Source organism: Odocoileus virginianus, chromosome 4, assembly GCF_023699985.2.
Source record: "Odocoileus virginianus isolate 20LAN1187 ecotype Illinois chromosome 4, Ovbor_1.2, whole genome shotgun sequence".
NCBI classification, from domain to species: domain Eukaryota; kingdom Metazoa; phylum Chordata; class Mammalia; order Artiodactyla; family Cervidae; genus Odocoileus; species Odocoileus virginianus.
In genome coordinates this window covers 77438604-77465879 of record NC_069677.1, presented here as the reverse complement: position 1 = coordinate 77465879, position 27276 = coordinate 77438604, and the positions used below count along the sequence as shown (strand labels likewise).

General features: G+C 40.4%; 1 protein-coding gene and 3 non-coding genes across 9 annotated transcripts in view; 3 read left to right on the top strand and 1 right to left on the bottom strand.

Moving 5' to 3' along the window:
• The window catches only part of LCA5L (lebercilin LCA5 like), a 39923-nt gene that overhangs the window by 3661 nt on the left and 8986 nt on the right, over window positions 1-27276 (top strand). For 4 of the 6 annotated variants that reach the window (XM_020898888.2, XM_020898887.2, XM_020898885.2 and 1 more), the window contains 5 exons: window positions 11114-11271; window positions 14947-15271; window positions 15540-15686; window positions 21134-21648; window positions 24545-24682. In XM_020898888.2, the coding sequence (XP_020754547.2) occupies window positions 14956-15271; window positions 15540-15686; window positions 21134-21648; window positions 24545-24682 (1116 nt within the window). In that variant the 5' untranslated portion in view covers window positions 11114-11271; window positions 14947-14955. The remainder of the gene's footprint in view (window positions 1-11113; window positions 11272-14946; window positions 15272-15539; window positions 15687-21133; window positions 21649-24544; window positions 24683-27276) is intronic. The other 2 variants (XM_020898889.2, XM_020898890.2) reach the window with 2 other exon arrangements.
• Window positions 2665-2771, bottom strand: LOC139034964 (U6 spliceosomal RNA). The gene has a single exon (XR_011487525.1). It is a non-coding gene; the product is annotated as a U6 spliceosomal RNA (small nuclear RNA).
• On the top strand, window positions 18207-18286 carry LOC139034934 (small nucleolar RNA U2-19). The gene has a single exon (XR_011487503.1). It is a non-coding gene; the product is annotated as a small nucleolar RNA U2-19 (small nucleolar RNA).
• LOC139034933 (small nucleolar RNA U2-30) lies at window positions 18416-18485 on the top strand. The gene has a single exon (XR_011487502.1). It is a non-coding gene; the product is annotated as a small nucleolar RNA U2-30 (small nucleolar RNA).

Genomic DNA, 27276 nt, shown 5'->3' with positions numbered 1-27276 from the left:
AACCAGGATTCCTCCTTGACATTTCCCCTCCTGCCAGCATCCAGTGGGCCTCCAAGCCCTAGTGACATTGTCCCTCATGCATCTTTCAGATCATCGCAGGCACCTCGGTCCGAGCTCCCGTCTTCCTTAGTCCCACCTTCCGCATCCACTGCTCTCTGACCTTTCCCTCTTCAGTTCTCCATCCTGCAGCCAGAGTCACCTCTTCAGAAGGCAGCGCTCATCATATCCCCCTTCCCCAGCCTCTCTCTCTCTCTTCTTACTGGTAGCTGCCTGTTCCTCTTGGATGAATGAGTCATATCATAAATGTGACTTCTGATGACCCTGCAGCTTGCTCACCCCTTGGACCTCTGGAGACCCATCTGCTTCCACTGGAGTTTCTCACTGGGACCCAGACATGGGCCCCTCCTCCACTGACTGGCCGTGGTACTGCCTCCCTGTCCACACCGTTCTTCCCTCCTACCCCACACTCCTCTCTGCCCAGGCGGTTCCCACTGACTCCTTGTATCTCAGTCCACTGGCACTGCTCTAGAGACGCTTCCCAGGTCACTGTCTGGATCAGGTTTTTTTGTCGTATGTCCTCACAGACTTGTAGCTCTTTGCTTTAAAACACATAGAACAGTCACTATTGTGATTATTTTATTACTGACATACTAGCTCCACAAAAACAGACACATTTCTCTGTTCACTATACCCTCCACACCTCACACAGCTCCTGGCACGTGGTAAACACTCAACTGTGTGTTGAAAGAGTGAATGAATGAATCCAAATGTGTAAGATCAAATTTGGGATATTTTCATGGAATTTTATTAAAATAAACATTATAGTGAAAAAGAGTCAGGTCAAGGCTGGGAATTAAAAAAATATGTGGCATGGGGAAGGAGGTGGGAGGGGGTTTCAGGATGGGGAACACATGTACACCCGTGGAGGATTCAAGTCAATGTGTGGCAAAACCAATACAATATTGTAAAGTAAAATAAATTAATTAATTAATTTTTAAAAAAAGATAGTGACAGCAGCTGGGAGGAGGAGCCATAAGTTTACACATCTATAAATTTAGCCCTAGAGTGTTGAATTTCTCTGTAGCCCATGCAGTAGTTGGGCTTACCTGGTGGCTCAGACAGTAAAGAACCTGCCTACAATGCAGGAGACACAGGGTCAGGAAGATCCCCTGGAATCCCCAGGAATTCTTGCCTGGAGAATTCCACGGACATAAGAGCCTGGCAGGCTACAGTCCATGGGACCAAAGAGTCCCACATGACAGCAAGAGTGAGCACACACAAGTGCAGTAGTTGCATTTGCCACTGCTTGGTGGGAGTAGAGCTTCTAACCCTGAAGGTGCTTCTTTGGGAGGCCTGGTCTGGTAATGGATTTGAACTTTTTGTCAAAAATAAATAAAATACATAAAATTGTTAAATACCCAAAACCTACGTAACTTGTCTATAACCATCCAAACCTTGAACATGGCACAATTCCATATTATCCAAGAAAGCTTGCAACTTCTGATGTTTATAGATATATTTAATGTATGTATTTTTGTGCTGGACTAAACCTCAGACATCATTGAAAGTAGAAAACTTCATACATTAAACCACTGAGACCAGATAGCTAGATGTACTGGCAAGAGCTGATGTTGCAACTCAGATGCCATGACACACAAGCCTTTTTCCTTCTATAGCATGCTCTCTTTCTTCTCAACCCTGTGTTCATTCTTAAACTGCCTTTCTTCACTATTAGAGAGATCACATTTCTGAAGCCAAAAGTTGAGACACATCATCTTATTTATTTGTTTTTAATTGGAGGATAATTGCTTTATAGTGTTGTGTTGGTTTCTGCCATTACTGTTGTTGTTCAGTCGCTAAGCCATGTCTGACTCTTGCAACCCCATAGACTGTAGCCCACCAGGCCCCTCTGTCCATAGGATTTCCCAGGAATACTGGATCTTCTTGACCCAGAGATGGAACCCAGGTCTCCTTCATTAGCAGGCAGATTCTTCACCACTGAGCCACCTGGAAGTTCTGGTTTCTGCCATACAGCAACATGAATCAGCCATGTGTATACATATATCCTCTCCCTCTCGAACCTCCCTCCCACCTGCCACCCCATCCCACCCCTCCATGTCATTGCAGAGCACCGGGTTGAGCTCCCTGGGTTATATAGCAACTTTCCACTGACTATCTGTTTTACTCATGGCAATGTATATTCAATGCTACTCTGCCAATTTGTCCCACCCTCTCCTTCCCCCAATGGGGACACATCATCTTAAAGGTGGATACAGTGTTCAAAATCATGTTCTTGAAAACCCTAAATACGTTATGTATGTAACACTGGCTTTTTTTTCCATTTATTTTTATTAGTTGGAGGCTAATTACAATATTGTAGTGGTTTTTGTCATACATTGACATGAATCAGCCATGGATTTACATGTGTTCCCCATCCCTATCCCCCATCCCGCCTCCCTCACTACCCGATCCCTCTGGGTCTTCCCAGTGCACCAGGCCCGAGCACTTGTCTCAGGCATCCAACCTGGGCTGGTAATCTGTTTCACCCTAGATAATATATATGTTTCGATGCTGTTCTCTCAAAACATCCCACCCTCGCCTTTTCCCACAGGGTCCAAAAGTCTGTTCTGTACATCTGTGTCTCTTTTTCTGTTTTGCATATAGAAAAATATGGAACGCTTCACAAATTTGCGTGTCATCCTTGCGCAGGGGCCATGCTAATCTTCTCTGTATCATTCCAGTTTTAGTATAAGTGCTGCCGAAGCGAGCACTGTAACACTGGTTTTGTAAGCTAAAGGAAGAGCTTTTGTATTCATTTTACATTCTGCTGAACTTTGTGTCAAAGAGTTCAGGCTTTTCCTTCTGTAGGATGACCCTCAACCTGGGTCCAGCTGGTGTCTCCCCATGACCCAACTCAGGCCAGTTCCTGGCAGGGAGACTTCAGGAATGACCCTTTCCCCTTAGCAGTCTCCAGGGGGCCTGTGAGATCCACCTGTCCCACTGGTGGTTCAGGCCTTGTTGACCGGGTGACGATCAAGGTGTCTGCCAGGTTTCTGCACAAAGCCACCTTCTTTGCATGTTTTTGGTTAGTATTATGCACAATCCTCTTCCTTATCAGACTTACACTCATTGGCACTTAGCATTCAATGACAGGTCCTGCCTGTTTCAACTAACTCTTCGATAGGCATCTGTCATTGTTTCTTTCCTCTGTTCCTTCTACATTTATTAGCTGTCATTATGCCATAAAGAAGAGCTTTCTCTTCCTTTATCTATTTACTTATTTATTCATTTGTATTAGTATGGACTCATAGGTTCCTATCTTATTTAATAGGTTGTCATCTTATTTCATCCTTACTTATTTTGATGTTCAAATTGTCCTAGATTTGATCGGAGAATACTTCAAGTTGGCTTCTGTGTCCTTTAAACACATACCAGCTTTATCTTGAACATTACCTGGTCCATGCCTGGAATTATCCACTTCTCCAAGGAACTCTAATTTGACTTCATAGTTGTTGTTTAGTTGCTGCAGTATCCAGCTCTTTGTGACCCTGTGGACTGCAGCACACCAGGCTTCCTTGTCCTTCACCATCTCCCGGAGTTTGCTCAAACTCATGTTTATTGAGTCAGTGATGCCACCCAACCATGTCATCCTCTGTTGCCCCCTTTTCCTGCCCTCAATCCTTCCCAGCATCAGGATCTTTTCCAGTGAGTCAGCTCTTTGCATCAGGTGGCCAAAGGATTGGAGCTTTAGCTTCCGCATCAGTCCTTCCAATGAATATTCAGGGTTGAGTTCCTTTTGTAAAAAATGGTATTTAGTGAAGAATGGAGCTCAGTGTGCTCATTGTTACAGGGGTGTCATTGCTTCTAGGCCCTCAACAGAGTTAGGAAAAATACACACACACACACACACACACACACACACACACACACACATCTGTATTTCTATATCTGTCCCTGTGTGTATAAAATGTGTAAATATATATATATTAACTTAACACCTGGGGTTATTTTGAGCCTTCCCCCTCTCTATATAAGTAAAACTCTCTCAGGCAGAAAGCAACTTGATTTCCTCAATGATCTTATTTGCTCTGTGTAGATAATCTCCTGATCTTGTTGTCACCTTTTGGCACCCACCCCCCCCCCCCAACACACACACACATCATCTCCTCCCTACCCAGCTTTCTCAGCCTCCAGCCATGCCACCACTCCACCAATGCCTTTGCACCAGACAGCCTTCTTGGTTTTTAGAATCTCCACCCTGAGTGTTGGATGAGAGACCTGGCTAGTTTCTCTAGCTAGTTTTTTCGAAGCAAACAATCCCACCAGCTCTCCAGAGTTGGTGATCTTTTTTCTAAATGTAGTCTAGACAAGGTATAGAAAGCTGCTTTTGAGAGCATTAAGTTACTTCCCCAAAGCACTTGAAGTCACCCCCTTCTTTGACTTTAAACTGTATAATAGTACATTTATTTTACATTTTAATAGTCTATTTTAGTCTCATTTCAATTCATAATTATTTTCAAGACAATCTCTACTAGTTTCCTGTCAATGTTCTAACAAATATCACAAGCCCAGTGACTTAATACAAATCTCTTCTGGAGGTCAGCAGTCTGAAATGAGTCTCATGAGGCTAAAAATTAAGATATCAGTAAGGCTTGTTCCTTCCAGGCCTTCAGGAAAGAATCCATTCCCTTGCCTCTTACAGCTTCTAGGAAAGATTGTATTTGGCCTGTGACCCCTTCCTCCATCTTCAAAGCCAGCATAAAAACGAATGGGGACTATTCTTCATTGCAGTGCACGGACTTCTCATTGCAGTGGCTTCTCTTATTGGGGAGCACAGGCTACAGGGGCACTGGCTTCCATAGCTGTGCACACAGGCTCAACTGCTCTGTGGCCTGTGGAATCTTCCTGGATCAGGGATCAAACCTGTGTCCCCTGCATTGGCAGGTGGATTCTCATCTACCATATCACCAGGGAAGTCCTAAAAACCTTTTTATATCTTTTTGGTTGTCTTTGTTGCTGTAATGTGCTTGGTATATAATGTGTTCATACCCTTCGCCCATTTTACTCATGGATTATCATGAGTTCTTTATAAATAAAGGAGTTAAGTTAGCTTTTTGTCACATATGTTGAGAGTAGTCTTCCCAGTTTCTGATGTGCCTTTTAAGTTTATGATTTTTTTTGTTGTTATAGAGAAGTTTTAAAGATTTTATATATGTACCCAACATTGAACCACCTAAATACATAACAGACATAAAGGAAGAAGGTAACAGCAACACAATAACAATAGGGGATTTTAACACCCCACTAACATCAGTGGTGGAAAAGGCAATGGCACCCCACTCCAGTATTCTTGCCTGGAAAATCCCATGGATGGAGGAGCCTGTTGGACTGCCACCTGTGGGGTCACAAATAGTTGAACATGACTGAAGTGACTTAGCAGCAGCAGCAGCAGCAACATCAGTGGATATTAACAGAGGATGAGATGGTTGGATGGCATCACCAACTCAATGGACATGAGTTTAAGTAAACTCCAAGAGTTGGTGATGGACAGGGAGGCCTGGTGTGCTGCAGTCCATGGGGTAGCAAATAGTCAGACGTGACTGAGTGACTGAACTGAACTGAACATCAGTGGACAGATCATCAAGGCAGAAATCAATAAAGAAACTCTGGCTTTAAATGACACATTAAAACAGATAGACTTTTGTTTTTTATTTATTTATATTAGTTGGAGGCTAATTACTTTACAATATTGTAGTGGTTTTTGCCATACATTGATATGAATCAGCCATGGATTCACATGTGTTCCCCATTCTGAACCCCCATCCCTCTTCCCTCCCCATCCCATCACTCTGGGTCATCCTAGGGCACCAGCCCCGAGCACTTGTCTCATGCATCAAACCTGGACTGGTGATCTGTTTCACAATTGATAATATACATGTTTCAGTGCTATTCTCTCAGATCATTCCACCCTCGCCTTCTCCCACAGAGTCCAAAAGTCTGTTCTATACATCTGTATCTCTTTTTCTGTCTTGCATATAGGGTTACCGTTACCATCTTTCTAAATTCCATATATATGTGTTAGTATACTGTATTGGTGTTTTTCTTTCTGGCTTACTTCAATCTGTATGATGGGCTCCAGTTTCATCCACCTCATTAGAACTGATTCAAATGTATTCTTTTTAATGGCTGAATGATATTCCATTGTGTATATATACCACAACTTTCTCATCCATTCGTCTGCTGATGGGCATCTAGGTTGCTTCCATGTCCTGGCTTTTATAAACAGTGCTGCGATGAACATTAGGATACACATGTCTCTTTCAATTCTGGTTTCCTCAGTGTGTATGCCCAACAGTGGGATTGCTGGGTCATATGGCAGTTCTATTTCCAGTTTTTTAAGGACTCTCCACACTGTTCTCCATAGTGGCTGTATTAGTTTGCATTCCCACCAGCAGTGTAAGAGGGTTCCCTTTTCTTCACACCCTCTCCAGCATTTATTGCTTGTAGACTTATGGATAGCAGCCATTCTGACTGGTGTGTAATGGTACCTCATTGAGGTTTTGATTTGCATTTCTCTGATAATGAGTGATGTTGAGCATCTTTTCATGTGTTTGTTAGTCATCTGTATGTCTTCTTTGGAGAAATGTCTGTTTAGATCTTTGGCCCATTTTTTGATTGGGTCATTTATTTTTCTGGAATTGAGCTGCAGGAGTTGCTTGTATATTTTTGAGATTAATCCTTTGTCTGTTGCTTCATTTGCTATTATTTTCTCCCATTCTGAAGGCTGTCTTCTCACCTTGCTTATAGTTTCCTTTGTTGTGCAAAAGCTTTTAAGTTTAATTAGGTCCCATTTGTTTATTTTTGCTTTTATTTCCAATATTCTGGGAGGTAGGTCATAGAGGATCTTGCTGTGATTTATGTCGGAGAGTGTTTTGCCTATGTTCTCCTCTAGGAGTTTTATAGTTTCTGGTCTTACATTTAGATCTTTAATCCATTTTGAGTTTATTTTTGTGTATGGTGTTAGAAAGTGTTCTAGTTTCATTCTTTTACAAGTGGTTGACCAGTTTTCCCAGCACCACTTGTTAAAGAGGTTGTCTTTTTTCCATTGTATATCCTTGCCTCCTTTGTCGAAGATAAGGTGTCCATAGGTACATGGATTTATCTCTGGGCTTTTTATTTTGTTCCATTAATCTATATTTCTGTCTTTGTGCCAGTACCATACTGTCTTGATGACTGTGGCTTTGTAGTAGAGGCTGAAGTCAGGCAGGTTGATTCCTCCAGTTCCATTCTTCTTTCTCAAGATTACTTTGGCTATTCGAGTTTTTTTTTTTTTCTATTTCCATACAAATTGTGAAATTATTTGTTCTAGTTCTGTGAAAAATACCGTTGGTAGCTTGATATGGATTGCATTGAATCTATAAATTGCTTTGGATAGTATACTCATTTTCACTATATTGATTCTTCTGATCCATGAACACAGTATATTTCTCCATCTGTTTGTCTACTCTTTGATTTCTTTCATCAGTGTTTTATATTTTTCTATGTATAGGTCTTTTGTTTCTTTAGGTAGATATATTCCTAATTATTTTATTCTTTTCATTGCAATGGTGAATGGTATTGTTTCCTTAATTTCTCTTTCTGTTTTCTCATTGTTAGTGTATGGAAATGCAAGGGATTTCTGTGTGTCAATTTTATATCCTGCAACTTTACTATATTCATTGATTAGCTCTAGTAATTTTCTGGTAGAGTCTTTAGGGTTTTCTGTGTAGAGGATCATGTCATCTGCAAACAGTGAGAATTTTACTTATTCTTTTCCAATCTGGATTCCTTTTATTTCTTTTTCTGCTCTGATTGCTGTGGCCAACACTTCCAAAACTATGTTGAATAGTAGTGGTGAGAGTGGGCACCCTTTCCTTGTTCCTGACTTTAAGGGAAATGCTTTCAATTTTCCACCATTGAGGATAATTTTTTAAAAAGATTTATTTATTTATTTATTTATTTATTTATTTATTTATGGCTGTCCTGGGTTTTCATTGCTTTCTCTAGTTGCAGTGAGTGGGGACTAATCTCTAGTTGCAGTGTATGGGTGGCTTCTCTTGCTGTGAAGTATGGACTTTAGGCTCATGGGCTTAGTAGTTGCAGCTCGCAGGCTCTAGAGCACTGGCTCAGTAGTTGTAGTGCATGGGTTTAGTTGCTCTGCAGCATGTGGGATCTTCCCAGACCAGGAATTGAACCTGTGTCCCGCACTGGCAGGCGGACTCTTAATCACTATAACTTCAGGAGGCCCTTAGAACAGATAGACTTTATATATATATAACATTTGATCCTAAAGCAGCAGAATACATGTTCTTTTCAAGTAAACATGAAATACTCCTCAGGATAGATCAAGTGCTAATCTACGAAACAAGTCTCAGTAAATTTAAGAAGATTGAAATGTATCAAGCGTCTTTTCTGACCACAATGCTGTGAGACTAGAAATCACCTACAAGGAAAAAAAAAAAGGCAAAAACGCAAACACATGGAGGCTATCTGCTACTAAATAACCAATGGGTCACTGAAGAAATCAGGATATAAAAAAATACCTGGAGACAAATGAAGTTGAAAACACAAGGATCCAAAAGCAGCAAAAGCAGTTCTAAGAGGGAAGCTTATAGTGGTACAAGCTTACCTCAGGAAACAAACAAAAAAATTTTTCAAATAAAAAAACTTAACTGTACAACTAAAGAACAAGGAAAAGAGCAAATGAAACCCAAAGTTGGTAGAAGGAAAGAAATCAAAAAGATCAGAACAGAAATGAAATAGAGACTAAAAAAAAAAAATTTTAAGAATAGAAAAGATCAGTTAAACTAAGAGCTATTTCTTTGAAAAGATACACAAAATTGTTAAATCTTTACCAGACTCACCAAGAAAACAAAAGACAGTCCAAATCAATAAAACTAAAGAAGAAGTTACAACCAATACCACAGAAATACAAAGGATCATGAGATGACTACAATCAGCTGTATGCCAATAAAATGTAAAACCTAGAAGAAATGGACAAATTACCATAGAAATGTAGAATCTCCCAAGACCAAACCAGGAAAAAATAGAAAATAATGAACAGGCCAATCACTAGTAATTAAACTGAATCAGTAATTAAAAAAAAAACTCTCAACTAACAAAAGTTCAGGACAAGATGGCTTCACAGGTGAATTCTATGAAACATTTAGAGGAGCGCTAACACCTTCTCAAGTGATTCCAGAAAATTGCAGAGGAAGGAAAAATAAAGCAAACTAGTGAATATAACAAAAAAGAAAAGAGACTCACAGATACAGAGAAGAAACTAATTGTTATCAGTGAGGAGAGGGGGTAGGGGAAGGGTAAGATGGGGTAAGGGATTAAGAAGTATAAATTATTATGTACATAATAAATAAGTTACAAGGAAATATTGTACAGCACAAGTAATATAGCCAGAATTTTATAATAACTATAAATGGAGTATAATATTTAAAATTGTGAGAATCACTTTGTTGTATACCTGAAACATATTATAAATCAACTATATCTCAATAAAAATCTTTTTAAAATTTTGTGCAGTCATTTTTTTCTAATTGTTTCCTTTGTGGTTTGTGGCCTTTATTTCTTGCCACCCTCCATGTTTTCTTTTAACATTTGTTTTTAACATTTACCTTTTCAATTCACCTAGTGTTTATTTCAGTGTAAGAAAGATAATAAGAACTCACTTTTGTTTTGATTTCCAGATGGAAGTCTAATCTATTTCCCCTCACCCCATCATTTCTTGAATGTCTACTCTTCTCCACCCTTATTTTATGCTATGTTTCCATATGTTTCTGTTTCTGAAGTCTTTATTTCATTATATTGCTCTGTCTATTCAAGCACTAGAATCAAACTCTTACTGACTATAGTTTTATATATTAATATCTGATAGAGGTGGTCTTTTCTCATCATTTTTTCAAAATCTTTTTTGCTCTCATTTTTCATATTTATAACTGTTAATTTAGTATCATTTTGTCAAATTTCTAAAAAAATTAATCAACACTTTTACTAGGAGTACTTTGATTATGTAAATTAAATTAGGGAAATTTTACATCTTTATCACCAAGGTCCTTCTTATATAAGGACACTGTATGTGTTTCCACATACATAAATCTTTTATTTCAGTAGTTTTAAAGTTTTCTTCATATTATTTGTATTATACTTGTATCAGATGTTTTTGATTTTTTAGCTGATATAGTAAGTGGGATCTTTTCATCTAAGTCATTTTAATTAACATATAGAAAACATTCCTTTTATATACACTTAATAACCTATGGCTTTATTGAATTCTCATTATTTTATAATGTTTTATGAGGTTTTCTAAGTTTAAAATTATATTATCTACACATAATAAATAATTTGCTTTTTTTCCCCAACATTTATGCCTGCTATTTTTTCTCATGTCTAATTTCAGTGGCTAGTGTCTACAGACGGAGAAGGCAATGACAACCCACTCCAGTGTTCTTGCCTGGAGAATCACAGGGATGGGGGAGCCTGGTGGGCGGCCGTCTATGGGGTCACACAGAGTCAGACACGAGTGAAGTTACGTAGCAGCAGCAGTGCCTACAGAAGAATTATTAATCAACAGAAGTGATCATTAGCACCTTTACCTTAATTTTTACAATGTAAATTAATGTTTCACTGTTAAGCATGAGGTTAGCTTTTAGTTTGAGATATGTATTTCTTTATTATATTGGGAAGCATTCATTTAGGGATTGAGTTGGGTCACAGTCGTGAGAAGTTTGTCAGGAGTAATGGATATGGAGACAAGAATTAAGCATACAGATACCCTGAACATTAATTTATTTAATCACTATTTATTGGACACATTATTTCCAAGAAACTCTTCTAGGCACAGAAGATACAGCATAGACAAAACCATCAAAAATACTACCATCATGAAACATATAATTTACAAATCACTTTGATAGAGAAAAAGCCTTATAGTGTGTGAAGTATAAAGCAATTCATATGCAAATGAATGAATAATAATTAATACTGGTTCAAAACTTTTAACTTCTTTTATAAATGTTTGTTTATGGGCGCTTAACATTTTCCTTCCATAATATCATTCTAGATATTTTGAAATACATTATTTTCTTAAAAAGAAATCAAAACATGTCAAGAAAACACCATCCTGAAAACTTCATAAATACTACAGTGTGAAGAGCCCTCCACTCAGTACATAAATTTTATTTTTTATACATCTTAGGAACATTTGGTAAAGAACAGCAGGTATGCATTAATTCATTTTATCTTTATTTAAAATTTTATTTATTTTTATTTTTTGGCTGCACTGGGTCTACACTGCTGTGTGCAGGCTTTCTCTAGTTGCTGCGAGTTGGGGCTCTTCTTTGTTGCAGTGCACAGACTTCTCACTGGAGTGGCTTCTCTTGTGGAGCAGAGGCTCTAGGCGCATGGGCTTCAGTAGTTGCAACACGTGGGCTCAGTAGTTGTGACTCAGGGGCTTAGTTGCCCTTCAGCATGTGGAATCTTCCCAGACGGAAGACTGAATCCATGTCCCCTGCATTGGCAGACGGATTCTTATCCACTGCACCACAAGGAAGTCCACACTTATTCATTTTAAAACATTTTTGCTTGTGTTTATTTTTTGGTTGGCTTTGTTGTAAAAGCAGAATTGAGCAACTATACAACACTGTAGTATTCAGAATTATTCAGATGTAAATCTTGCTCTTCAGCAATCTTATTTCTCATTCTATAATTAAATGTAAGTGATTTACAAATTTATTGTATACATAAGTAGATACCCCTTTTCACCACAGTGCATTCCAGAAAAATAATATCATCAAAGGATTCACAATTTTCCATTAGTCTTTTTAATTATGGGTTGTATTCCTGAGTCATTGTTGTTGTTGTTGTTCAGTTGCTAAGTTGTGTTTCTTTGGGACCCCATGGACTGCAGCATGTGAGGCCTCCCTGTCCCTCCCCATCTCCCAGAGTTTGCCCAAGTTCATGTCCATTGAATCAGTGATGCCATCCAACCATCTCATTCTCTGCCACTCTCTTCTCCTTTTATCGTCAGTCTTTCCCAGCCTCAGGGTCTTTTCCAGTGAGTCAACTCTTCGAATCAGGTGGCCAAAGTACTGGAACTTCAGTTTCAGCATCAGTCCTTCCAATGAGTATTCAGGGTTGATTTCCAATAAGTATTCAGGGTTGATTCCCTTAGGATTGGCTGGTTTTGCTCTCCCTGCATTCCAAGGGACTCTCAAGAGTCTTCTCCAGCACCACAATTTGAAAGCATCAATTCTTTGGTGTTCAGCCTTCTTTATGGTCCAACTCACATCCATACCTGACTACTGGAAAGACCATAGCTTTGACTATATGGACCTTTGCTGGTAAACTGATGTATTTGCTTTAAAAAGCAAAAAAAAAAAAACCTCAGATTGACATATGTCATAGCCTTCCTTCCAAGAAGTAAGTGTCTTCTAATTTCATGACTACAGTCACCATTTGTAGTGATTTTGGAGACCAAGAAGAGAAAAATCTGTCACTGCTTCCACTTTTTCCCCTTCTATTTGCCATGAAATGATGGGACCTGATGCATGATTTTAGCTTTATAATGTTGAGTTTTAAGTCAGCTTTTTACTCTCCTCCTTCACTCTTATCAAGAGGCTCTTCAGTTCCTCTTCACTTTCTGCCATAAGGGTGGTGTCATCTGTATATCTGAGGTTATTGGTATTCCTCCCAGCAATCTTGATTCTAGCCTGTGCTTCATCCAGCCTGACATTTCACAAGATGTACTCTGCATATAAGTTAAATAAGCAGGGTGACAATATACAGCCTTGTCATTTTCCTTTCCCAAATCTGAACCAGTCAGCTGTTCCATGTCAGGTTCTATTTCTTCTTGACCCGCAATTCCTGAGTCATACATAAGAGCAGAGAGACTACTAATACTGTAAACTCTATAACGATAGAAACATAGTGAAATCATGCTTCAAGTGCAATAAAATGAGCATCATTATACTGTAAACACTGATTGTTCAAAATGTAAATGCTACCGAAAATCTGAAAATCTGAACTGTACTCTATCATAAATTGGATATATCAAGACAGCACGCTGGATGTTCCCCATGGTCCAGAGGTTAAGAATCCGTGTGCCAATGCAGGGAACATGGGTTCAATTGCTGGTCCAAGAAGATCACACTTGCCATGGGGATGTGTGTCACAACTACTGAACCCTTGCCCCCTGGAGCGCATGGTCTGCAACAACAGAAGTCACTAAGATGAGAAGCCCGCACTCCAGAACTAGAGAGTAGACCCTGGTCACTGCAACCAGAGAAAGCCCACAGGCAGTAACAGAGACCTGTGTGTGTGTATATATAATATTATGTACATTAATATAAATTATATTAATAATATTAATATATTATAGATAACATTACTTATTTATTATATATAAATATGATATAAATAATGTAAATATAATTATTTATTATAAGTGCAAGTGAAAGTGTTAGTCACTCAGTCATGCCTAACTCTTTGCAACCCCATAGACTGTAGCTCACCAGGCTCCTCTGTCCATTGGATTCTCCAGGCAAGAATACTGGAATGGGTTGCCATGCCTTCCTCCAGGGGGTCTTCCTGACCCAGGGATCAAACCCAGGTCTCCCACATTGCAGGCAAATTCTTTACCGTCTGAGCCACCAGGGAAGCCCATTTATTATAAACAAATAATATTAATGTATTTACTACAAATAATAAATGTAGTATTAAAAAATAAATAGATAAATAAAATTTTTTTTTAAAGAGGGAAGTCAGAGTCCTTTAGTTACCCCACCTTAGAAGCCACCTCTGAGTCACACTGGAGTGCAGGGGATTACACCAGGAAGTGGGCATCAGTGCAGGCCACCTTAGATGCTGCCCACCACCTGTGTGCATTCCAAAGTCAACCTCTGAAGGGTAAATGTAGCTCTCCTCTTGATCACTCTCTGGGGAAGAACAGTGACCACACATGGAGGAGTCACCTGGTTGTTTTCCCAGGTGAATGAATGAATACAGTTAGGTGATCCTCACCATCCAGTAAACAACAGTGAGGTGCCATTTATCCCTCTTGATAATCAGCAGGAAGGCCTTGAAATCTTCCAGACAGCACCTGATCATCATTTCCCAAAACCAAACAGAGTTCGGACTGAGCCTAAGGAAGTTCAAAGTGGTTCTTACAGAAAGATTCAGAAATAGAACTGGTTTGGGAATTTAAAGCATTCTGTGTTCTAGTGTGTGTATATATATATATATATATATATATATATATATATATATATATAACTGAATCACTTTGCTGTACGCCTGACATTAACACAAGGTTGTAAATCAACTATATTCCAATTTTTTTTATATTCCAATTTTTAAAAATCCCAACAGCCAGCCTCAGAGAATGAGAATGTAATTCACTAACTTATAAGTTGTCCCTGTTGTTGCTATCTGATGTGAACTTTATAATTCCTGTCAATACAGTCTCCCCAAAGTCCAGTCTCAGGAGTCTTATATTTTAGGTAGAAAAAAAATATAAAAGACAAATTGAAATTTTTTTCCAGAACACACTTCAAAAATAATGTGTTGTTTTGCATTCCTAATTGTGCATTTATAGTTAGTTAACTATAATAAAGCATGGGCTTCCCAGGTGGATCAAGAGGTAAAGAACCCACCTGCCAATGCAGGAGACGTAAGAGACACTGGTCCAGTCCCTGGATCGGGAAGGTGCCCTGGAGGAGGAAATGGCAACCCACTCCAGTACTCTTGCCTGGAGAATCCCATGGACAGAGGAGCCTGGCAGAATACAGTCCATGGTGTTACAAAGAGTTGGACACGACTGAACACACACACGTAATAAAGCGTAGGTTCGTTTTAAGGGCTGTAGCTCTAAATCTAAAAATACTTTTCTTCTATTAGGTGTTTACTATGTCATTGGCTGGTCCAACAGAAACAAATCTAGGTGGACATTTCCCGGGCACGGCCATCGAAAATGGCAGGAGTTCCTCAAAATGGGAGGGCAGCAGCCCAGATGTTCCCAGGAACAGTGATGCTTCTGACAAGAGTGTTGATTACAGCAGATCTCGGTGCTCCTGCAGAAGCCCAGGCTCCCACTGCGATTATTCAGAAGACTTTCTGTCTGAGTTCTCAGAAACCACAGCTAGGAACAACTTAGGGAAGCCTACAGTAAAACAAAAGAAGGAGAAGAAGAAGTATAATGTTTCTAAAATCTCCCAACCTAAAGGTAAGAAGCAAAATCTCCCAACCAAGACCAAATTTCGGGTTATAATGACATTATTATTTAACGCACTGGTAACCTGGAGTGGCCGATATTCAGTTTTATTGTTTTTCCAGATTGTACCAGTACTTATAAAGTTATAAGTATTACAAGTGAATTTTTTTATAGAAGGAGTAGGAAATAGGGAAATTAAAAATAATCACAAAATGACAGAAAGCCCTCTTGCCCAGCTTTCCCTCCTGGAACCCATGAGTGAGGTTAGTTCCCTTTTTAGTTAACAGGTGGCCCTGTTACAGAGCACCACAGTGCTTGGATTTCACGGGCTTCTTGCCTTTCATCTCAGCTGAAGAGTCAAGGTTTCAGTCTCCAGTGAAATGTAACTATGTGTCTCAGCATCCCAGGAAGATGGTCTTCGAGTCGGGTGAGGCATATTGGCAAAGATGCTCTTTAGGAAAAGGGCTGGTCAAAAGGCTGTTGATGTCATTTCCTTGTGGATTTTAAGAGCAGCAACAGCATCAGCTTCTGACTGTCCCCGCTGGGAGTAGCTCTGCACCACCCTTGACCTCCTCACTTCCTACCCCTTGTCTAGACTGTGGGTATTTCCAGGCATGCAAGGCTGGGCTTATAAATATTCCCTGTGTAGACACCACTGCCACTCTCTTCCGGCTGTGACCATCAGAACTGGTGTCAGTAAGCGGCCAAAAAACAATTAAGAGCCTGTTGAATGTGGAGCACGTCCAGGGCCACATTCACCCAGTGCCTGCCTCTCACACCCAGCCTGCCTGGGACCCTCTGAAGAGCTAGAGTGTTCAGTTGCCCTTCTTCCCAGCTTCAGAACAGGGACTCTCCATCTAAGACCTGACTCTGGGAGCCTTAGGGAATCCTTTGCAGTGTGTGTGTGTGTGCGCGCGCACACACATCTATCTGTATTTGTGAACTTTCTAGGGAGAAGGATCCATAGTTTTCCTCCAGGTTCTCGAAAGGTTTCACAGCCCTTTCTCTGGAGAGGTGGGAGTCCTGCACCCACTGGCAAGGCCAGGGCAGAAGACCCTTCCAGGAAAAGGCTGAGCCACCAGGAAAGCCCATCACAAAGAATAAACCCCCCAAAATTCAGAAGTAGTCTGGCCCCCATGGGTTTATGACAAGAAATCATCAAACAATATACTACATCTTAAATTGAGTCTAGGATTTCACAGAACTGCGTAAGAAGTCAGTTAGTGTTTATAAAATTATTTCTACAAGAAACAAACTGCATGTTGTTTCTAAGAGCCTTACAATACAAATTTTTTAAACTGATTCCTCATTTATTTATTCCACAAATGTTTATTGTGTTCTTTATGCAAGATACTTGTTCATAAATTGGCAGCAGCCAAAATGAACTATCACTTCACAGTGGACTGGAACCTAAATTCCACGATCCAAGTGAAGGTTTCCCAGGTGACGCAGTGGTAAAGAATCTGCCTGCCAATGCAGGAGACTTCGATCCTTGGGTATGGAAGATCTCCTGGAGGAGGGCATGGCAACCCACTCCAGTATTCTTGCCTGGAGAATCCCATGGACAGAGGAGCCTGGAGGGCCACAGTCCATGGGGTCACAAAGAGACGGACACTGCTGAAGCGACTAACACGCAGAACCTAAATTCCATGATCCTAGTGAGGGCTTGCTCTCCCTTGGGTACTCTTTTTGTATATGAATACTCTCAAATTATTTTAAGTAAATTTTGGATGCTTCTTTAACCCAAATTTTATGCCCCTGAAGATGCCCTGTACCCCAGTGTATAAGGACCTTCAAACACTTGTAACATCAAGCTTTGTCACAGAATGATAAAAAAATATTCTTGGTGTATCCTTTTATTCTTTTGTTCCTTCACAGCCCATGTTGTGTAAATGTGTGCCAAAAAAAATTCAATCAGCAAGTAATTAAAGAATCGATGCTCAGGTAATGTAATTCTTGGGCTTCCATGGTGGCTTTGTGGTAAGGGATCTGTCTGCCAATGCAGGAGATGCAGGTTCAATTCTGGATCAGGAAGATCCGCTGGAGAAGGAAATGGCAACCCACTCCAGGATTCTTGTCTGGAGAATTCCATGGACAGAGGAGCCTGGCAGGCTGCAGTCCATGGGGTCACAAAGAGTGGGACAAAACTTAGCAACTAAGTAGGCACACAAAGATGTAACTAACCTCAGCCAATAAGGCACAATGATTAACCAGTGCAGCGCCTTCTTGAGTGAAGGTTCAGTTTCTGTTCAGCTTTCTGATATATAAAAGGAGACCTCTGACCCTCAGGGGCTGGTAACACTGAATCAGGAACCACCAGTAGAGACCCAGAATTCACTCAAGGATAATAGCTTCAGAGATTATTTTCAATTCTCATCTTAGAAAAGCAAATTTTATAGCAGAAAAACATCTCGTAGAGGAAAATTATAAGGATAAAATGACAACTTCAGTTTGACAGGATTTTTGCTCTGGTTAGATACCTGAGATTTATATACTTAGATTAATATAAATAGCAAGCAATATATTTCTATAATTTTATTTTCAAAATGTGGTTATTTCTTTCTTTGCAGAAAAAATGTACTTTCAGAACTCCTTCAGTTATACCTTTCCTTGATATGATTTGTCAATACAACGCCAAAACATGTGTGCACATGGCTGCATGCTAAGTCGCTTCAGTCATGTCTGACTTTTTGTGACCCCATGGACTGTAGCCTGCCAGGCTCCTCTGTCCATGGGATTCTCCAGGCAAGAATACTGGAGGGGGTTGTCATGCCCTACTCCAGGGGATCTTCCTGACCCAGGGATCAAACCTCAGACTCCTTATGTCTCCTGCATTGGCAAATAGGTTCTTTACCACTAGTACCACCTGGGAAGCCCACCAAGACGTTTTGTGAAGGTCATTCAAAAAACTGGCATACCTTCTCTGAGATCCACTCTCACTGAAGTGGATCAATGATGAAAATAGCCAAATCTGAGCCTCAGAAGAACTCCTAGTCTACCTGATGCATGATCTCTGTTGTTCTGAGAAGCAAGAAAATAATTTAAAATAAGATGTGTGTGGGTTTGTGTAAAGGTGACAGTAGATAACTGAGGACTTATTGGTGGGTGAGTGAGAGCTGGCTATGGATGTAGGTGTATGAAAGATTGATCATTTCTGAGCAATGATGAAAAGGTTTTACCGTGGACCTTTATAACTATGAAGGTTTCTACACTTGCTCTGAGCTCAGAATTTTAAAAAATGGGGGAGAAAATGGTATACCAAAAAAGAAAAGTTATTTTACTGCGTTCAGTTGCTCGGGACACCTTTTTCCCTGTTGCCTTTGGGCAGAGGTGGGTGGAAGCCCTAAGGTGGGGTTGAGGAGGTGTACTTTGCGACTGATGCTGGAGCTGTGGAGAACAGGAAGGGGAAAGGCCTGCCTTTGAACCTCTTCCTACCCTGGTCCTTGGAAGAAGGGGCCACCCCCTTTAAGGTGACCTGGAAGAGAGAGAGGGCCCAGCAGAGGGCAGAGCCAGCACCAGCAGGGACCTGGCTCAGGATGCAGACCTGAACCAGACTGAGGGCGCAGACGGCAGGAACAGAATGGGACTGTGACACTAAGAGGAAGATGACAGACAGGGAGACAGGACCATGACGGGGCCAGGGAGGATGGGCGCAGCGGTGTGACAGGAGGACAGAGGTGCTTTGAAAAGGAGGATGGGGGTGAGGGTGCACCTGGGGCAATGGCTGAGCAAAGAGGAGTGGTTGGGGCCAGTAAAGCAGGAGTAGGGCTTAGGTCTGTTCAAAGAGCTTATTTCACTCTTTGTACTGGGAAGGCGTGACTAGTCTTGAGTAATAAGAGTCCCCTTTTTACTAACTATGGACCTAGATATACATGTTTTTGGTGAATTAATTTAAGTGTTTTAGCTTAGTGGTTTAACAACTAGGTACCTTAAGAGTAGCTTAACCATTCAGCTTTAAAAAAAGGAAAGTGCTAGTCGCTCAGTCGCGTTTGACTCTTTGCGGCTCCGATATGGACTATAGCCTGCCAGGTTCCTCTGTCCATGAGGATTCTCCAGGCAAAAATACTGGAGAGAGTTGCTATTTCCTCCTCCAGGGGATCTTCCCAACCTCGTGATCAAACCTATGTCTCTTGCATCTCCTGCATTTGCAGGCAGATTCTTTATTACTGAACCACCTGGGAAACAGATAGTGTGGTCACTGTGAAATCTGTGTGGTCTGTCATATCCAAGATCCACATGCTTTATCCCCAGAAAGTGTCCTCTGTCTCTGCTGGCTTGTGGTTTCCATCACAGGCAGAATTGCCTTTCCCACCACTAGACCAAGCACACTGAGCCGTGTCTCAAACAATGTGTCCTCACTTGGGCCAGTAGCTCAGGGCTAGGACCCCAGTGACACTGGCCACTAAGAGCCTTTCTCTCTGCAGGATGAGAATCATACATTTTTAGATTCTAGAATCCAGTTCCAACTGCTCTTTATCAGAATATAGGTATACTGATATGTATACAGGCACACACATGTGTACATACACAGATGCACACATGAATATCATAGAAACGCACATACCTGTGGGGAAGTGGCAAAGGCACACAGACCTGGGTCTGTTTCACCACCTACGAGCTGTGTGCCCATTGATACGCATCATCATTAAAATGGGGTAATAGACACTACGGATACCATATATGAAATAGATAACTAATGAGAACATGCTACATAGGGAATTCTACTCAGAGCTCTGTGGTGACCTAAATGAGAAGGAAATCCAAGGGAGAAGGGATGTAGGTACACATATAGCTGATTCACTTTTCAGTATAGCAGAAACTAACACAACCTTGTAAAGCAGCTATACTTCAATGAAAATTAACTTAAAAAATAAAATGGGATGATAATACAATAATGTTACACACATGCACTTGACATATGCAAATTCAGTTATATGAGTTTGGTGTAATATCATTTAGATGCTTTTTGATCAAAATAGTTTCCTGAGCACAAACCGTCTAACTGGTTAATTGAGTGCCCAGCCAAGAGCAACAAAGGAAAAACTGCCTATGTTAGATATATTGAGAGATAGAATACTTATATGAATTCTCTAAGCAATTTAATGGCTCTTTAAACAGCTTTTTAAATCTATGAGACCTTCATATATAACTCTTGGCTCTAATGTTACCCTCTAGTTGCCTCATAACATTTTGTTGGCAGAATTAGATCAGATAATCTATTACATAAAGCATTTAATTCAATGCTTCACATATGGAAAATGCTTGGTAAATGCTATTTATTCTTATGGTTTTTAGTTTACCTTTTATATAGAAGTAAGTACGGGTTTTAGAGTCAGAGAAGACCTGATTTCAATTTCTTTTATGTCACTTTGTGGTTATGTAACCATGGACACATGACTTATAATCTCCAGCTATAAAATGGACTACTACTGACCTTAAAGGATTGCATTAAATGAGATAGCTAGATATAAAGTACCTAGCCTAAAGCATGAATATTCACTCAGTGTTAGTTCCTTCCCCTTCTACCTTGCATGTGTATGTGTATATGTGTGTGGGAGTGGGGGGGAGGGGGGCGTGGGTATTACAGATACCTGCATACTTACATATCTATATGCATATGATTGGGCTTCCCTGGTAACTCAGCTTGTAAAGAATCCATCTGCAATGCAGGAGACCCTGGTTTGATTCCTGGGTCAGGAAGAGCCCCTGGAGAAGGGATAGGCTACCCACTCTAATATTCTTACCTGGAGAATCCCCATGGATAGAGGAGCCTGGCGGGCTACAGTCCATAGGATCACAAAGAGTCACACGTGACTAAGCAACTAAGCACATATGTATGACTATAGTAACCAACTGGATTATCTTCTTACACAGGCCAGAAGGAAATCTCGGTTGGAAAAAAGCACAGATGGAACGTACCATTTCTCAACTCTCATATCCGTGTCGCTGCCCAGCGACGTGATGCCATGGCCCACCGCATCCTGTCAGCGAGGCTTCATAAGATCAAAGAACTGAAGAATGAGTTAGCTGATCTGCACCACAAAGTAGAGGCCACAGTCATAGAAAACCAATTTCTGAAACAAGTCCAGCTTAAGCACTTGAAAGCTATAGGAAAATATGAGAATTCACAAAATAATCTACCTCAAATTATGGCCAAACATCAGAACGAAGTGAAAAATTTAAGACAGCTCCTCAGGAAATCCCAGGGAAAGGAAAGAGCCGTGTCGAGGAAGCTGAGAGAGACGGACGGTGAGCTGCTGAGGACAAAAGATGCCTTGCAGGCCCTGCAGAAGATTTCTGAAGACAAGAGTCTTGCAGAGAGGGAAGAGCTCACTCAGAGATTGTCCATTCTTACAGCAAAGATGGAGGCAAACGACGAAAAGATACAGGTCTGTACTTCAGAGGCCTAAAAATGTTAAGGTTCCAAAATCAATCTGGAGAGGGTGTGCATTCATCATACTTGCCTGAGGAATGAAGCTCTACTGGGCTGAGCACACGGATGGTGGTGTTCGGTGGGGATGGGGTGGGTGCAGGGAAGGGGAGGTGCTCAGGAGAGACGGAAACAGCCCCTCTTGTTGTGGACTGATCCAGGGCTCCTCCTGTGTCTGTGTCACCCAACCTAACTCAGGTCCACTCGTCCACGGGCAGCAAAGTCAGTCTACTGACACTGTGCTGAGGTGCTAAAGGAAAGCACGGCGTTTATTGCAAATGCCAAGCAAGGAGTCCAGGTAGTTAGTGATCAAAACGCCTGAACTCCCCCAGTGGCTTTCAGGGGAAAATTTTTAAAGACAAGGTTGGGGGTTTTTGTGTTATGTGATCAGTTCATGGACATTCCTCTGACTGGTTGGTGGTGAGGTATTCAGGAGTCAACATCATCAATGTTCTGGTTCCAACCAGTCTGGGGTCTACATGCTTGTGGGCAGCATGCAGTTAAACTTCTTCCACCTGGTGGGGGTTCAGTATCTCCAAAACAGCTCACAGGACATGGATCAGAATATTACCTATAGCCCTTGAGGAGGAACTAAAAGTTCTTAACTTTAATAGCTTAACTATTATTATTTTGTCTTGTGCTGTGTTTAGTCACTCAGTCATGTCCAACTCTTTGCTACCCCGTGGACTATAGCCCGCCAGGCTCCTCTGTCTATGGGATTTTCCAGTCAAGAATACTGGTGTGGGTAGCCATTCCCTTCTCCAAGGTATCTTCCTGACTTAGGGATCAAACCTGGGTCTCCTGCATTTCAGGCAGCTTCTTTACATCTGAGCCACCAGGGAAACAAATTGTCTTACTTTACTATTTTCATTTCTTTCTGCATCTTCTCACTTCTCTGATTAAATTTGCTCCTTGGAACTCAAGCAAGTTGTAGGAGGCTAAAGTTTTTCTAAAGACAGGAGGCAGATGGAGGACATGTGGTAGGGAGGGGTCCCTGTTCCAGAAAAGCCCTGTAGCATCCTGCTCGGTTACAGTAGGGCTCATTTATCTGGAAATGACCATTCTCTAAGGCAGTCTGGCGACCAGGGTTAGGGGAGTCTGTTCACATGCTGAAGGGCGGTGTGTTGTCCTGTGTTGTGGGAAACCTCTCTTAGAAAGTGAGCCTCTGCTCCAAGCTGCTTCTGAAGAGATCACTTCCCTAAACTGTAAGTGCATCTCCTCACCCCCTTCCTTGTTCTCTACCTCATCCATCTGTCCAGTCATTACCACAAAGACCCGTGTCCTGGAAACAGAACATTTTTCTCGGTAATATTCCTGAAGACAGATAGGGAAAAGGAATGTAAATCACTGAAGGAATGGATAGGTTGGTATTCCTGAAGGGTGCATGGTGGTCAAAAGCTTGGGATTACAAGGGGTGATTTGGCAGAACACTGATCACACTGAGAGTTCTGCCTATTTTAAATTAAGTGGTTTTGGTCTCTATGGACACAAAATGGAATGGACACAAATGGACTTAACTTACTCTTTCAAATTCCTTAATGGTGAGAGACAAGTATTTTCTATGAAGTAGAAATCGTTCATGAAGTAGACAAGTATTTACTTGAAATAATAAGACATTAAGTTCATTTCAGCCACTTCTCAGTTATTTCTTTCCTTCTTGGTAAAAAACCCTCCTCTATTTTCAAAGAGAATTTTCTCACATAAAATGGATATGTGAGCTACAGGACATAATGAGGCACCTCCTTTTTTACTGATGTAAATAGTGTACCAAGATTCTAATGTTTGGCATTTCAGGTAGCATTGAATCCATCTTAGCATCTATCTGTCATGTGAAAGTACATGTATTTGTATCTCATATACATATTTTTACACATATGTTTAAGTAGCTCATGTCTCTATACTACAACCAAAACCAAAAAGAATTCAAGAACTACTTAGCTATTTTCTTATCAGGAGCACTTGGTCATATAGGAGATTTCATTTAATTTTAGGGCATTTGGTGGGGGGAAAACATTTGTGAGACAAAACATGTAGGTATTTTTTTAATGTTAATATTTTAGAAAGTGTGATTTTAAAGATTATTTCATTTCAATCCCATTAGTTTACCATATTTTACACTTTAATGAGAAATGTTATAATGAGGGAATCCATAAAGGGAAACTTTATGGTAAAAAAGGAAAGAAAAGGTCTTTAGGCCAACCTCCTATTAAAGTCCTGCTCAAATAGTTCTCCAGTAAAACAGGTCTCATTTCAGAAAGGTGAATATGCAATAGTAAATCCTGCATTTTTATAGAAGGTTATCGTGCTGTAATAAGTCAGTCATTTCACTGTCTCACATATAACCCATTCACACGGGTGTGGCTCTGTGAGGCCCCAGCATAATTTCCAGTCTCGGTTATCTGAGAATCACAGTCCCTGAATCATGATCTGCACTGATGCTGGTAAACCTTTCAGCAAGAGATGCTTGAAAGATTTTCACAGAGTGCACTATGCCAAGTTAGCATAATACTTCATTTCAACACAATTGCTTAGGTTTAGTTTGAAAGTGTAACACTGATTATACTTATTGATTTTCAGGCTCTGTTCCAAAAAAAAAATTTTTTTAATCAAATTCCAGAGTGTAAAAAATATCAGACTGTAAACATGATATTTATTCTCTAGAGTTGGGATCTGAGATTTTTGGGCTTTGTGCCTCTCTGTGTGTGTATGATAATTTTTAGTTCTAATATGTGTTCTCCCCACTAAAATTGTATTAAAATCTTGAAGTTTTCATAAATGTAATTAGTTTCACTACAGTAGAAGTTTTGTATAATATTACACTGGTCACAAAGAGCTGAAATATGTACTGTTTTCAGAGCTTGGAGAAACAATTGAGGCTGAACCATAAAGCCTTTACTCGGCAGCTGACCTTTGAGAACCGGAAGACCTTAGCAGCTCAGGCTGCCACAAAGACTCTGCAGATGGAAGTAAAACACCTTCAACAAAAACTTAAGGTACTTTTTTAAAAAGCAAAATGTACCAAAACTTGTGAAATTCAGCTTCCAAAAATATCAGAGCTGTTGTTGTTCAGTCATGTCTGACTCTTTGTAACCCCATGAACTGCAGCACATGAGGCTTCCTTGTCCTACACTATCTCCCGGAATTGCTCAAACTCATGTCCATTGGGTCGATGATGCCAACCCACAATCTCATCCTCTGTTGCCCCATTCTCTTCTTGCCTTCATCTTTTCTAGCATCAGGGTCTCTTCCAATAAGTCGGCTCTTCCCATCAGGTGGCCAAAGTATTGGAGTCTCAGCTTCAGCATCAGTCCTTTCAGTGAATATTCAGGACTGATTTCCTTTATGATTGACTGGTTTGATCTCCTTGCACTCCAAGGGATTCTCAAGAGTTTTCTCCAACACGACAATTCAAAAGCATCAGTTCTTTTGTGCTCAGGCTTCTTTATGATACAACTCTCACATCTGTACATGACTACCAGAAAAACCATAGCTTTGACTATATGGACAATTCAGTTCAGTTCAGTCACTCAGTCATGTCTGACTCTGCAATCCCATGGACTGCAGCACACCAGGCCTCCCTGTCCATCACCAACTCCTGGAGTTTGCTCAAACTCATGTCCACTGAGTCAGTGATGCCATCCAACCATCTCATCCTCTGTTGTCCCCTTCTCCTCCTGTCTTCTATCTTTCCCAGCATCAGGGTCTTTTCAAATGAGTCAGTTCTTCGCATCAGGTGGCCAAAGTATTGGAGTTTCAGCTTCAACATCAGCCTTTGTCCACAAAGTGATGTCTCTGCTTTTTAATACACTGCCTAGGTTTCTTATAGCTTTTCTTCCGAGAAGCAAGCGTCTTTTAATTTCACGGCTGCAGTTACCATCTGCAGTGATTTTGGAGCCAAGAAAATAGAGTGTGTCACTGTTTGCATTGTTTCCCTCCCTGTCTCTTTTCCATGAACTAATGGGACCAGACGCCATGATCTTAGTTTTTTGAATGTTGAGTTTTAAGCCAGCTTTTTCACTCTCCTCTTTCACTTTCATCAGGAGGCTCTTTAGTTCCTCTTTGCTTTCTGCCATAAGAGTGGTGTCATCTGCATATCTGAGGTTATTGATATTTCTCCCAGCAACCTTGATTCCAGCTTTGAGCTCCGTCCAGCTTGGCATTTCACATTACATACTCTGAATATAAGTTAAATAAGCAGGGAACAATATGCGGCCTTGACATACTCCTTTCCCAATTTTGAACCAGTCTATTGTTCCATATCTGATTCTAACTGTTTCTTCCTGACCTGCATATAGGTTTCACAGGAGACAGGTAAGGTGGTCTGGTATTCCCATCTCTTTAAGAATTCCCACAGTTTGTTGTGATCCACACAGTCAAATGCTTTAGCATAGTCAGTGAAGCAGAAGTAGATGTTTTTCTGGAATTCCCTTGCTTTTTTATGATCCAATGGATGTTGTCAGCCAGTTGATCTCTGGTTCTTCTGCCTTTCCTAAATCCAGCTTGTACATCTGGAAATTCTTGGTTCATGTACTGTTGAAGTCTGGCTTGAAGGATCTTGAGCATCACCTTGCTAGCTTGTGAAATAAGTGCAGATGTACCATAATTTTTACATTCTTTGGCATTGCCCTTATCGGGAACTGAAATGAAAACTGACCTTTTCCAGTCCTGTGGCCACTGCCTAATATATCTTTAAATTACTTAAAGAATAGCTTTCTCAAATTAAGTTTTTCCCCTAGGAACAGAAATTATTAGAATGAGTTAACAGCCTGATGAATATGCACTATAATTAGAAAAATTAACTCTATTTACAAGACTTCTGTTATCATTTTTTATCTCATCACATGAAGTAATATTATTATACCTTGTTAACACTTTCATTTCAGTTCAGTCACTCAGTCATGTCTAACTCTTTGCAACCCCATGAACCGCAGCACGCCAGGCCTCCCTGTCCATCACCAACTCCCGGAGTCCCCCCAAACCCATGTCCATCGAGTCGATGATGCCATCCCACCATCTCATCCTCTGTCATCCCATTCTCCTCCTGCCCTCAATCTTTCCCAGCATCAGGGTCTTTTCCAATGAGTCAGCTCTTTATATCCGGTGGCCAAAGTATTGGAGTTTCAGCCTCAACAATTTAGTGGAACCCAAAATAAATTTTTGGATTAAAGAATTAACTTATTAAAATATTTCAAATAATTTTAGTGGCCCATAAATTCATTTTGTTTTTTTGAAGCATAGTTGATTTACAATATTATGTTAGTTTCAGGTAGAAAGTGGTTCAGTTATATTTTTTCAGGTTATTTTCCATTGTAGGTTATTATAAGATCTTAAATATTATTGCCTGAGTTATACAGTAAATCCTTGTTGCTTATCTACTTTATATACACATAAATTCATTTTAAAGTCTCACTTGCTTCTTACAAAACTGACTTTTAAAGTATGGCCTAACTTGGGAGGTATTATATCAAGTGAAATAAGTCAAACAGAGAAAGACAAATACTGTATGATATCACTTAAATGTGGAGTCTAAAAAATACAACAACCTAGTGAATATAATAAAAAAGAAGCAGACTCATGAGTATAGAGA